Source organism: Tetrao urogallus (assembly GCF_951394365.1).
Source record: "Tetrao urogallus genome assembly, chromosome: 5".
NCBI classification, from domain to species: Eukaryota; Metazoa; Chordata; class Aves; order Galliformes; family Phasianidae; genus Tetrao; species Tetrao urogallus.
Window position 1 is genome coordinate 4,881,221 of NC_136818.1, and position 13,212 is coordinate 4,894,432.

At 51.7% G+C, this 13,212-nt stretch overlaps 1 protein-coding gene across 7 annotated transcripts in view; it reads left to right on the forward strand.

Moving 5' to 3' along the window:
* Positions 1-13,212, forward strand: part of SSBP3 (single stranded DNA binding protein 3) — a gene marked incomplete at both ends in the record, with an annotated part of 49,276 nt that overhangs the window by 24,358 nt on the left and 11,706 nt on the right. For all 7 annotated transcript variants that reach the window (XM_079536165.1, XM_079536167.1, XM_079536166.1 and 4 more), the window contains one exon: positions 8,587-8,676. In XM_079536165.1, coding sequence (XP_079392291.1) covers positions 8,587-8,676 — 90 coding nt within the window. The remainder of the gene's footprint in view (positions 1-8,586; positions 8,677-13,212) is intronic.

A 13,212-nucleotide genomic window follows, 5' to 3' on the forward strand; every position in this document is an offset into this window, starting at 1 on the left:
TTTTCTTAACTCTACGTTAGACCTTACAGTGATACCCAGCACTCTTGCATCATTTCTCCCACTTCGACTGCCTGAAAGCCAGCAGTGCATTTTTTCTTATGCTCCCAAGACTTTACATTTTCCTGCCTCGCGTAATAGTTTATGGTTGGGTCAAGGGGCAGGGGTTTGCACGCTGGTTTTATAGGGTACTTCCTCCGGTGCCGGCTTCAGAAAGCTCCCAGTTCATAAATGCAGAGTTTGTATTAACCGCCTTTGGATGGAGAGAGTTGCTCTTAGAAGTGCAATAATTACATTTTGTAAGCTGTAAGAGAAACACAGCTTGGAGTTTCAACCCGCCAAAGTGTTCAGTGAGCAGTCAGAAATAGAGTGACTGATGAACAAAAGGCACTTCTATCAGAGCCCCTTGCAGGCAGGTTTGGAGGTGCCCAGTCCCCATTGGGTATGCTGGGCTGGGAGCTCAGCTGATGTGTAACACCAGCAAGCTGTCCTTGGCTAAGAGCAGCTAGGAAAGACTGTAGTTATTTATCCTCGGTATTCTTGTGTGTTTTTGGTACACAGACGAGGATGTACTGCCTTTCCCTTCATAGGTTTATATGCTGAATTCTACCTCCGTCCCAGGGCTGCACACCTTGTATCCTCTTGCAGAGCATGCCTAACATAGTTACAGACACTCTGCAAATGAAATGCTTTTGCTTCACCTGAAAAATCCCTCCGTGCTGGTGCTGGGGAGCTGACCGGCCTCCAGGCTCCATTAGCCTCTGGCTCCACTGGGTGTGAAGAAAGCCACCCGTGAGCGCACGCCGTGCTGAATTACACGGCAGCTTACGTCAGATTTACTCCTCCTGTCCTGCACTTGAGCTGCTCTATTAATTTTCAAATGCCTCAAGCAATTACTGGACCTGGGAAACAGTATTTTTTGGGGCAGCCCCTACGAATAACTGTAATAAACAAACTCTGCTGCTAACAATGGGGGAGAAAACAGAAACGGGCAGTTATGCTCGTCTTCGTTTGAAGATGATTATTTTTTTTTTGTGAGCTTCCCCTTGAAAACGTGGGGGTGTGCCCTGCTGGGGTCCTGCTGCAGGGGGGCATCTTGGGGTGGAGCGTGCTGGAGGAGCGGGATGGGTGCACAGCCCAAGTGCAGCTTTGGGGTGCTCTGAGATGCTGCGGGTGGGGGCTGGAGGGGACCCCCGAGGACTGCTGAGTTCAGCCCTTGGCTCTGCACAGCATCACTGCTGAGCTGCCGGCTTTTTGTCTTAGTGAAGCGGGCATCTTGTCGGGGACGGGCAGATGGCGTTCACCTGCTCGGGACCGACTCTCTCGCCCTTGCCTTTGGTGTTGGGGAATAATAACAGCCAGCTGCTAGCAGTAAAATAGGCTTAAGCAAATGTGATATTTTGGCATTCAAATGCACGACAAGAATGGGAGAATGTCCATAGTATTTGCATTAATTTCCCCTTTCCCTGTGGCAGGAGATAATACACAAAGTCGGGTTGGCACGGGGGGCCGTCCTGCTTTGTGATGGGGGAGCATCCCGCCTCCCAGCCATGGAAGTGGCTGGCTTTGGTGGAGATGACGCTGTTTCCTGCTAAACCACACAAAAAAAACCACACCTCCAGGAGTCCTGCAAGGGGGTTTGGGTGAGGGTTAGGTGCCCTTCCAACCCAATCTATCGTGTATCGCTTGGCGTTCAGCTAAAGCTGCATTGCTGTGACTGGGCTTCATGGGTAAGATCAGCCAGTTGGAATGCAAAGTGCCAAAAGTAGGAAGAAATTGAAAATATTTCCAACATGTACCACCCGCCCTTCATGTGGCAGTCGCTCCTGTGTGCTGGATGCCCTGGAGGCACGTTGTGCTGTGCTGTCTAGCCTAGAGTTTGGCAGCGTCCCCACTGGTTGTTGGTACATCCTTGGGACAAGGCAAAGATCTGCTCTTAAGTGCACCTGGTGCAGCGGTGTGGCATTTTCCTAAAGCCGTGGATTATCTGCCTTTTTCTCTTTTTCAATTAAATAACCGATTGAAATCTCGCCTTGCTCAAAACCCTTTCCAAAATTTACTTGGCAATTTCAAACTATAACAAGGCAGAAAAAAAAACAGAAGCAGCGATTTGTATAGGCGCTGTGAAACAGAAGCCTATCTGCCAAAGCCAACAGCCTCCTGGTTGAAAGCAAAATTAAAGCTGCGTGGCATGCTTTCAGTTTATTAGTGTTTACATAGCGTCAGAGCTGCGTGGCACTCACAAACACGATCTGGTCCCGGTCTCGATGGGCTTAGAGCTGAAACATGTCTTTGAAGGAACCTGCCCCCAGATCCCTCTCTTTCTTCCCAAATTCTGGCATGGCTCTCCCATGGCCTGGGAGCAGCTGGGGATGGTTTTCCTTGAAATTTTCCCTTAATTCTGGTTTTACGAAGGCTGGTGAACAGGAGAACTCACTGTGGCCAATGTGACTCAATGTGGCCATCTGGTATAAGACACACAACTTCGGTGCAAACTCCAGTGCGTCGCTGCCAGCACTTTTTCCCTTCCCTGCAAATCCAGGGGAAGAAAGCTTGTGTTTGGTGTGGGAGAAAAATACAGATTGCTTCCCTCTGCAGCAGCGTGGCCACCAGAGGAGCCGAGCACCCCGTGCTGATGGATGGGCGGTAGATTAATAGTCCAAAGCGATTGCATTATCTAATGAAAAATTTATATAATTATTTTATATAACTTTTTTGGCAGGAGGACCCTCAAATGGATAGTATCGATTGCTGGAAAAGAGCTTGGCACGTCTGTTGCTGGACTTATTAGAGGAGAATAGCTAGTAATTAATACCTGCGTATTTACAGCAGCTAATTAGGGGTGTCCAGTCCAGCTTGGGGCAGTGGGGAGGATCTGTGAGCCCGCACCAAGGCCAGGAGCCCGCTGCTGAACTTCCCCCAAGTTCCCCTTCGTCACCTTTCTGTACTCACACCGAACCAAGGCTGGCTGTGTTCAGCCTCCTGCACCTCCTGCTTTTATCCCTTTCCTCTCCTCCCCCCCCACCCCCCTTTTTTTTTTTTTTTTTACCCTTCTCCCCTTTAATTCGGTTGCTGTGAAATTTTGCAGCCCTGCCAAGTTATTTCCTTGGGATATATTTAGATAAAGCAAGATCAGCAGAGAGTGATGTGTGTTTGCGTAAGGATGTTTGTAAATGTTAGCAGTAACACTGTCAGGATTGCGGAGCAGATGTCCGCGAGATGCTACCAAGATCCTTATTTACAAACTTGTAAATGACTGAAGGGGTTTCCTTCCCGGGGATAAGGGGGCCGCCTACTTAAGAGATTAAAATCCTATTGTTTTGTGGCTGGAGCTGCTCTGTTGGAGCTGCTGTCTCAGATTATCCTTTACAAGGGGGGAAAAAAAACTGTATAAGCTTGAAACAGCATTGAATGCTTTGCTGGGTGGTTTTTGTTGTTGTTGTTGGCTTTTTTGCCTTCAGATGTGAAGATAGGGGTAGGGTTTTCTTTCTCTTTTTTGAGGAGCGAGGACAGCAGTCGCCCCATGCGCTCCCCTGACTGCTCTCCTTCCGTGTGCTCTCAGGCGATGCATTTCAAGGCATCACAACAAGCTCACCGGGTGCATCTAAGCCAGTTGTGGCCTCGCCGCTGCTCAGCCCTGGCAGCACGTGCCAGAGTGCGCTGTGCTGGGAGATGCAGGAAGGGAAAGTTGTGAAAATCACGTAAGCACCGATTTTGCTGTCGCTCACAGCTTAGTTTGGAAGCATTCCTCCAAGGAAGCAGCAACCTGTTACAGATCTGTACTTACAAGGGGGCAGCCCTATGCAGGACGTGGTAAAACAGCATTGCTGCGTAAATGCAGAGAGCTGGCGCCCATGGAGCCGGTGCCTCCCGTCCCTGTAGGGATATCTGTGTGCCGCATTGCGTTTGTAAAGCATCTCTGGCTGGGAACGTGGGAGGATGCCCAGGTGCCCCCATGTCCAGCAGCATCCTCCTGGCCTCCCCGCCATGCTTCTGCTTTTGGTTTTGCATCGATGCAGCTCAGATGCTTGCAGCCACGCCAAGGTGGGGCCATGCAGAACAGCCACCCCCGTGGCACAGGCGTTGTGCTGCCGTCCCCCGCCGTTAATCAGGTTACGGTGAGGTGTGGGAGTGTCCTGTTATTAAATTTAAAACCTCACCATGTGAGATGAAGGCAGCTTTAATGAGATGAAAAGGCTTAACTAGAGTCCAATTTAATTCAGTAGTACCTGTTTACACGACCTGCTTAAGTCCTGACCTGCACGCTAGTTTATTTCCTCCACGCCAAATAATAAATAGCAGATGGGTAGGTACCAGCTCGCAGCTCTGTGCTCACCACCTCTGCGTGCTTGCACCAGAGGGCTGTGCTCATGCCAGGGCTTACAGAGGGCACACTGAGAACCTGCCAGTGGAGCGTCTGCAAATGTGAGTTGCTCCTGTATCCTAACTTCTTGGCCACTGCTGCAAACCTTGCCTTGCAGATCCTGCTCTGCTGTGCTGTGCTCCCAGCCCAGGTCTGAGCAGCCCCACAGCCGTCAGCCTGGGCGGTGCCGCAGGGAGGATGCTGATCGCAGGTTGAATCTGCCGGGGGGGGGGCAGGAAACCGCCGGCTGCGGCGGGCGCCGGGAGGGGCTCACATAGCACCCGCTCCTGCCAAGCCCTCGAGCTCAGCACGGAGCTCAGCTCCACATTCAGGAAAATAAATGAAACGCCGGTCCTCGTCCCGGCAGGACGCGTCCCCGGCATCCCTGTTCTGGCGTGGAAGAGTGGAGCTGGGCCAGCATGGGGCAGCGGGTCGCTGAGTGTCCCCACGCTGCAGTGACGCTGGAGTGGCATGAAGCAGCTCGGGGCATTGGGGTGGGAGAGTGAGGGCACGTGGCGTGGCTGTGCCACCTCCCTGCCCTTCCGCTATTAAATGCAATTAATAGAGTTGAATAACTTAGCTTCTTCCAAAGGATTAGGTTAAGAAAATAAGACTGTTTTAATAGCCCTTTTACATCCCAGATAGATTTTAGCTGAAAAAACTAACCAAGATTTAAAGCCTCCTGCCCCGAGGCTTCGTATTGCTGCATTAACGCACATGAATTTCATGCGCTGCCTGCGATTACGCTTCGCTTTCGGAAGAGCCGTTTCCTGCCTTCACTTCCCACATCTCTGCACAAGATGTACGCGCTGTCCGGCCGGAGCCGTCCTCCCGGCATCCCACTGCACCTCGCACTGCCTGCGGGTGGGAGGCACCACGACAGGGCACCCCGCGTGCTGACAGCAGTGGTGGCCGTCACCTCCCCGTCGCCGCTGTGTCCCCAGGGTGGGGAGATCTGGCAGCGCATCCCGGCAGAGGTGCTGCTGGGTTTGGCTGCGCAGCGCATCGCTCTTTTTCTCTGCTTCTTCCCCCTGTAGCCCGATGTTGGTGGGCTGCCGCGAGTGGACTCTTACGGATAATTTAAGTATCCAGCTCCTGGCTGTGTTGTTTTGTCCAATTTCTATTGCCTTCTGACCTACATCATTCTTTATTTGCAAAGCTATACTTGCAGGCAGCAGTAATAAATCAATTAATGACTCTGATGAATCATTTAATGGCTGACAAAATAACACTGCAGTCAACAGCTTGGATCTCTACAGCAGTACCAGAAGACGCTGGTTGACTCAGGGTAGGGAGACGAAACAGAGACTGTTAGCTCAATTAGTGCAATTAGTGCACGATTTAAAGGCTTAGACGGCATCTGCTGGCGTACCGAGTTGCTGTGTTAACCGAGCGCCGAGATTTGGGAGCGAAATGTGGAGATCTAGATTGTCATCACACCAAAAAAGGGGAAAAAATCCGATGTAGGTAGGAAATATGTATATATGTATGCGTGTATCTATAGATGCGTGCCCTAGGAACTGCGTTTTCTTTCCAGCACAGAGCAAATTAACCATCTAATAAAATGTGAATGTGCAGGCATGCTGGCCCCCCTGTGCCGAGGTGAATTAGCTCGATCCCTTTCCAGCCAAATGGCAGCACTAAGCCCAGCCCTGGAGCAGGGATGGGCTTGGACTCTCCCAGGCATTGAATCCATGGTTTGGTTTTGCTCCTCAGGGTCCCATTTCTTGCAGATGTTTGGTTTGGTGGAAGGGAGCAGAGTTCTGCGGGTGAATGGGAGAAGCCCATATGAAAGTTTCTTAGCTAAAGCAGTGAAAGTAATCCAAGAGGGTATGAAGGGTTCTTCAGGAATTAGATGCTGAAGGGTTCCGTGAGTTTGTGGTGTATGCCTTTGGGTTTGGGGCATACACCCTTGAGTTTGGGCACGCACCTTCGGGCTTGGGGCGAGCACCTTGGATTTGGGGCACGTACCCTTTGGGTTTGGGGTGAGCAGCTTGGGTGTGGGGTGTGCACCCTTGGGCTTGGGGAGAACAGCGTTGGGTTCAGGCATTTTGTTCCTGGTGCTCCAATTGCCGCCTTCTCCCTCTTCCTGGGCACAGTCCAGGCTTTTTGCAGCACTGCTCCAGCACGACGAAAGGTGCCTCGGTGTTTACCTTAGTGGTGGTGATAGGGAGGGGAATAAAAAGAAATAAAATGTCACTTCGCAGCCTTGTAAATCATTCATCAAGGGCTGACCAATTTGGCTCCCGTCCTACAATATGCTCAGGGCACTTGTGGGTTTTTAATTATTGAGCCCTGCCAAGCGCCACATGTGCAAGGCACGTTAAATCCACGTTTACACGGCGAATGCATAGGTGAGATTTCGGGGTGTTTATCGCGGAAAAATATTCTGTGGTTTTGTGGAAAAATGTGCATTTGCTTAAAGATTTTCTTTGGCTGCATCGCCCTCCTCCCCCTGCTCCCTGTTGCAGAGGGAGGAGGAGTGCAGCATACTTCAGTTCATCACAAAGGCATAAAAGCTGTGTTTGTTTTATTAGACCCAGGCACTCTTCGTACCCAAACCAGGCTTCCTGGTGGTTCTGCTGGCCAGGTTCTGGGCCTGCTGTTGCCTTCATTGTGCAGTGCCAACCCTGTGCCTCGCCAGTGACATCCCCGTGGTCCCCTTGCTCCTTGGGATCTGCCTTGCCGCAGGAGATTCCCCAGCAAGAGATTATGGTGTGCTGGAAATCTCTTGAAACCATAAAATATCACCTTGGCAGCTTTATTGCGCCGCTCGCCGCCTTTGGAGAGCAGCGTTTTGCGTGATAGAGGGTTTAATAAAGGAAATTCCAAATGGGCTCGCTGCAGTTGGGGGCTTGGTCTTATATATTTTTGCATTAAGAACATTCATCTGCTTTGCAGAGAAACTGCAATATGTTCATGGCCTTGGATTAAGATTTGGTTTTACTTTTATAGCTGACCCACTTGGGGGGATGGAAGGGGGGAGAAATGGGTTCACTCCCTCTTCTTTCTATTTTTGCTGCCGTCTGAAGTATAAAAAGAGCCTGGAATGGGTAGGCTTATTTTTCCTGCCAGGACTTCTTTTTATTAACTGTAAAAACACTCAGATCTGGCCTTCGCTGGTTTTGCAGGAAGGCTGCTTGGGATGCCCTGCTCTCCTCGCCCCGCGGTGGGGTGCGGGATGGGGGGCACAGGCAGGGGTCAGTTCTTACAGACAGGCTCCTTGTTTGGAGAGCCAGCCCATGCTGTCCTGAAGGATGCTCACAGCTCTCAGGTGCAGGGTGGGCACAGCAGAAGCTGGTGCATGTGGTTTTGTCCATCCCACCTGGGTTATGGTGGGCGAATGGAGCTGTCCCCACTGTTGGTGGGACACGGTGTCTGGTGGGGTCACCCTGCCCAAGCTCTGGGTTTGGAATAACATGGAGCAATCCCTGCCCATGGGATTTCCTTGAGGTGCCGTTGGGATGAGCAGAGGAAGGGGTGCTAGCTCTGTTGCATAGCTTTGGGTATGAAGTCCATCGTAAAACCTAGAGGAGGGGCTGGTATAGTGATCGAGCAGACTCAAACCAGTTAACATCACCACAGCTCATTTATAACCTCCCCAGAAATGGAGGGATTAATTTTCAAAAGGCAAACAGTAGTGTGACTGTCAGGGAAAAGAGTCGAGTTGTTTGTTCTATTCCTTAGGATGATTACTGACCCGGTAGAGACATTTTGACATCAGCAATTTTTAGGCAAGGTCCGTTTCTTCCCCCTTCCCACCCGGGCACAGCCCTGCACCGCACCGATGTTTCCTCGGTGCCACGGCCACATGCCCCCCGTGCCATGCAGGTGCCCTTTGTTCCATGGCCAGCCCTGCTGCTGGTCCCCCTGCCAGAGCACTGCCTTCGTCCATCGGCCTGCGTTGCGGGCGGGAAGTAAATATTAATCCAGTTGCTAAGCAGGGCTGTCTGGGTAACCCGCAGCTGGCCCCTTCCTTTTTTTGTGGCAAAGCCTCTCGTGCCCTCGCTGGGGCTTGCAGCAGGGATGCACAAGCCGCAGGTTGGGTGCGATTTTATAACAAAGACCCCTGGTTGTAGTATGGGGAGTGTTTTCTTTGTGGTGCAGAATTGAAGCAGCGAGTGGACAGGGGGAGGTGGGCGAAGAGAAGTGATTGAAAAGCCTTGACACAGCTCCTGAACTCCAACTCGAACCCAACGTGTTTGTCCTGGTTTTGTTCCCTGCAGAGCGCAGCTGCCGCCCCGAGTCCCGTGCTTGGAAACATTCCCCCGAACGACGGGATGCCTGGGGGCCCCATCCCACCAGGTTTCTTCCAGGTAGGCTGCTGCTCCTCCCGGCACCCGCGTCCATGGGGCGTCCATGGATGCACGAGCCGCTCGCGCCTTGCCGTCAGCACCGTGTGTTTGTCCCCACGGGGAGCCTCGCAAAGCCCTGTGCTATAGATGACCTGTTTGTGAATACCCAGTGCCCCGCTCTCCTTCCACATTTACATGCTGGGTTTCGTGGCCCTAAGCGAATTTATCTTGCTCGAAGAGGTTACTGTATATTTGCAATTGATGTTTTTCCAAAGCTGCTTGTTTTGTGTTTGAGTTGAGATTGTATTTGTTCTTTGGTCTTAACAGACGTGCGTAATTGAAAACATTCTGGATTTTGATTCCTGAAACTTTTTCCCCCTCTGGTTAACCACTTGATTTTTTCCAAATGCAATCACCGAAAGCATTAACAAATGCTGGCGGGGGCCGTGGCTGCAGGCAGAAGCGGATTCGATCCAAGTGCAAGGCCCCAAATGCCATGGAGGCACCTTGTAAGCCAATACCTAGCAAAGTCCCCAGAGTTCTCTTGTGCGTTCCTTCTCCCACGCTGAGCTCAGGTAGAAGACAGGGTAACATATGACTGGATGATGCTAATGGAAGGGTTTCCAACTGGCACTTAGAAATCAAACCTTTAAGTGTGGGGCTTTTTTTTTAATGTCTTTGGAATCTCTTTGTATGTCACGATACGCAGTGGTTCGTAGCACCGTAAGCTCATGGTGCATTTAAGATCTTCCTTCTTGAGGAATAAGCACTTGTCTGTGTAACAAATGGGATAACAGTTGAAAGGGATATTTGTTTTGGCAAGCTGCTTTTTTTATCTGGGTTTGTGATTTGTATATGGGAGAAATTCTTGGGCAGTAGACAGGCAAACTTGATAAAGTGCTTGTGATTTATGGGAGCGGTATCAGCGTGGTATCACAACTTGTGTGCGTGGAGCTGGAGAAGGGGGAAGGAGGGCTGCTGCTTTTTTTAGAGAGATCCCATTTCCTGAACTTGCGTATGACAAAATAAAGAGTATCCGATATTGAGTGCTAACCCTAAAACAGGGTAGTCTTGTAGCAGTGCTCTGTGACACGGGATGAAGCGAGCAGAAGAGATGCTATCTCGCAGGTCATAGCTGCTGCCAGCAATTCAAGTGCCAAGTCGCTACTTCCAACAAATGTGTTTCCAAAAGTCCTGATCTCATCCCGTTGCAAAGATGACTGTCCTCTCAAGCTCCCACTTCACACAGATCTGCGAGGGTTACAGAATTGGCAAGAAGTTAGGGCACAGCTTCAAAAGCCTGGGTTGGATTTCACCAAGAGGAGAAGGTGAGGGAGAGGAGCTGTGATGCCCCAGCTCATGCTCGGGTCTTGACATTTTCCCACTGACAGCTTCCGAGGCCTCCCCCCGCTTTCCTTTTTGGCTGTTCATAGTGTTTTGGCACAGAGGGTCTGCTCAAAGTGCAGACAGCCCATCCCACATCTCCACTTTGGTGCATCTGGACCAGGAGCTGGGCTGCCTTTGCGATGGAGGCTCAAAAGCAGCTCCTCTTTCTAAGGAGCTTTGCTGGGGGCTTCCTGAAAACCCTACAGAAATAGCAGCAGACCATGCGTGGAGCTGCTACCCACCCCCAGAGCTTGGGGAAGAGAGGGAGGGAGCGTGGTCGCTGCTCTTGGATTAGGTGCGGAGGAGGTTTGGGTGCCGATGCATATGGATCACATGTGACGTCTCGAGAGACTGCCTTTCCTGAAAGCCTTCCAACATCTGGTTTCTCCTCCCAGCCCTGGAAAAAGAGAGGAGGAGGGGAGAAGAAAAATCCCACCTTTTAACACAGGCAGAACATCACCCCCATGAAAATCCGTCTGATTTATTGCGGGTGCTTGGCTCGTTCCAGCTTCAAGACGTGCTCGAGACGAGCTCTTGCAGAGGTGGGCTGGAGGCTCTGCATCGAGCTGTTTGCAGCTCAGGGTTAATTTCTTATCTCTAGAGGAAATTAAAGCACTGAACTTAAGAGAGTGAAACCAAAAAGGTCACAGGAGATGCAGAGGACTGAAACAGTTACAGTGGTTCTCCCCAACCCTTTACGTGCCAACCTCAGGAGCCAGGTGAGATCTCCATCTGGTCAGTCCATCTCCTGCAAGGGAAAAATGGAGGTTGGAAGGAATGTGAGCATCGGGGAGCATCAGCATCTTGCTCCAGCAGTGCGGAGCTGGCAGTGCAGAGCTTCCTGCACCCTTCTGCACCATACTGCAGGCACCAGGGACTTGGAGGGCTCAGGTTGCCTAAGGACAGCAGGCACAGAATGCTTCTGGAGGTCCTAGTGCAGGGACAGATCGTGTCCTGGCATCGTGGTGGCAACCAGCCAGGAGCTGAGATGGCAGTTGCGGCAAACCAGCCTGTTCCAGTGCTGGCTGCAGAAACCCTGCACTGCTTCCCCAGGGTGCAAGGACCCCTACAGCCCCACGAGTGAAGGTGGCAAAGTGAAAAAACATGAGAGGCAGCTCTCGGGAGCTGATGGCCCAGAAAAACACAAGCATGAGCTTGGAGGAGCAGAGACAAGAGGAGAGGAGTCTGTCTGCAGCACCCGGCTCGCAGGCAGAGCCTTCCCTGCGCTGCAGCTCAGCAGCGACCTTTAGGCTCAAGGCCAAGGGAAATGCAGCCCTCGGCGTCTCCTGAAGCCCGACAGGAAAGGAGAGGCCCTGGGCGCCCTTTGGATGCCTGGGCACCGTGCAGTGCCAGCAGGCTGTGGCGCCTGGCATCGGGCCATGCTCCTGACTAATGGGGGGCCAGTTCGTGGCTAGCGTGGGTAGACTCCTTTATTTAAATCTCGCTCTTTGTCTCTTTAAGATGAGTAAACAAACCCTTCGCTCATCCTCCTAAAGGTCATCGAAATCATTTTTGCTTTTGTTTTGAAAGCTGAATTGATGCCCGTTTGCAGATCCCTCGCGTCAGTCTCCTCTGCTCCAGCACTGGGGAAGGGGAGTGCCAGGGAAATGCACAAGGTAAAATTAAAAATTGCAAGCTATTAGAACAAGACCTTCCTTGTAGTAAATCAGGGGGGCGTAGGACGTGGGGGCTGCTCATCCCAGCCCTTCCCCCCCCCCATGGCCCTGCCTCTCTTCCAAATGCGTGCTCCCTGCCTGGCTCGGTAACGCTGGCTCTGATGAAATGGAAAGTTGCACATAAATCAATGTCTGTGGCCGTGTTAGCTATGCATCAGCAGCTAGCCTGCGAGATGCACCAAAACAAAGCACCGGTCGCTCGCTGTTCCTACACTGCCCCCTAATGCAGAGAAGCCTCGGGAGCCAGGAAGGACAGGGTCTTCCATCCCGGGGGCATCCTTTCTCCCGGCTGGTTGGGAAGAGACCTGCAGTGTTATGCCTTAGTTTGCAGCTCTCGCCAGGCTCTCTTCCCATGGAGCTTCCCATGGGAAGAGACTGATGGCTGAGCCTCTTGCTGCTAGTGCTGCAAAACCCCACTGGCGTGGGTGGCAGCTGGGCTGACCTAATGCTGTCAGATTTCCCAGGGCTGCTTTTGTAGGGGAAGGCTTCTTCTAGGCAAGAGCTGAAGGAATATGGCTTACAAGAGAGAAGAAATAGCAAGTGTTGGAAAAAGTTTTTTTTTTTCCCCTTTTTTTCTGGAAGTTTAGCAGGATGCCCGAGGCTTTTGTACCGAATGTCTGGAGCATATGGTGGGATTTGCAGTCAACTTTCTCTCGGGTGCTCCATCCAGATGGAGGTGACTGTTCTTGGCTTCGGCTGACATGGGTTTGTTTCCTGAAGAGCTTGTGTTTAACATATTCCTTCAAACCAGAACTCCGTGCTCGGGAGCCCCAGCTGCAGGCAAGGCAGTTTCCTGCCCACGGCTCCCTTCCTGGCTGCTGCCGAGCTTGGCCATGTTGCGGTCTCAGGAAGGTGAATTTGGGCCTTCACCCAGCACCTCATGCCTTTCTGGTATTGCCATTCTCTGCCCTGCAGGCAGGAGGTGACCCTCTGTCCCTGCTTGTTGTCCAGCCTGGTGGGCTCCAGGCACTGTCTACTGTGTGATAAAAACATCTGATGTTGTAGCTGAGGGTTTGGGCTTTGTGGTGGGCTCGGGGGTGTTGCAGGAAGCTCTGAGAGCCCTTCAAGCACCGTTTGCACATTGAGTTCCTCCTGCACCCTCAGACTGCGTGGGCTGCGGTGCCGAGAAGATGTTGTTACGAAGCTGGCAGGGCAGGAGAATGTCGAGTTGCTGGTTATTGCTCTTCAGCCTCCTAGAGAGGGCACGGCAGGGCTCTGAAACCTTCCCTAAGGGCTGGGATGGCTGGGTTGGAAGCACCAGGTGCCCGTGGGGCTGGGGGAGCCAGTGGGTGCCCCACGGCGCTGCAGGTGGTCATGGTGCTACAAGGATGGCAGCTACCAAGGAGCCTGGAGCATCCTCCCTAAAGCTTGACAAGGGATATTTCATTCTTTTGTTTACATGTCACAAAATTTCCACCTCGTTTTACAAGAATAAAACACCAGATTCCCACCCAGTAAACTCAGGCACTTCTCTAATTAATATCCATTTCATTTA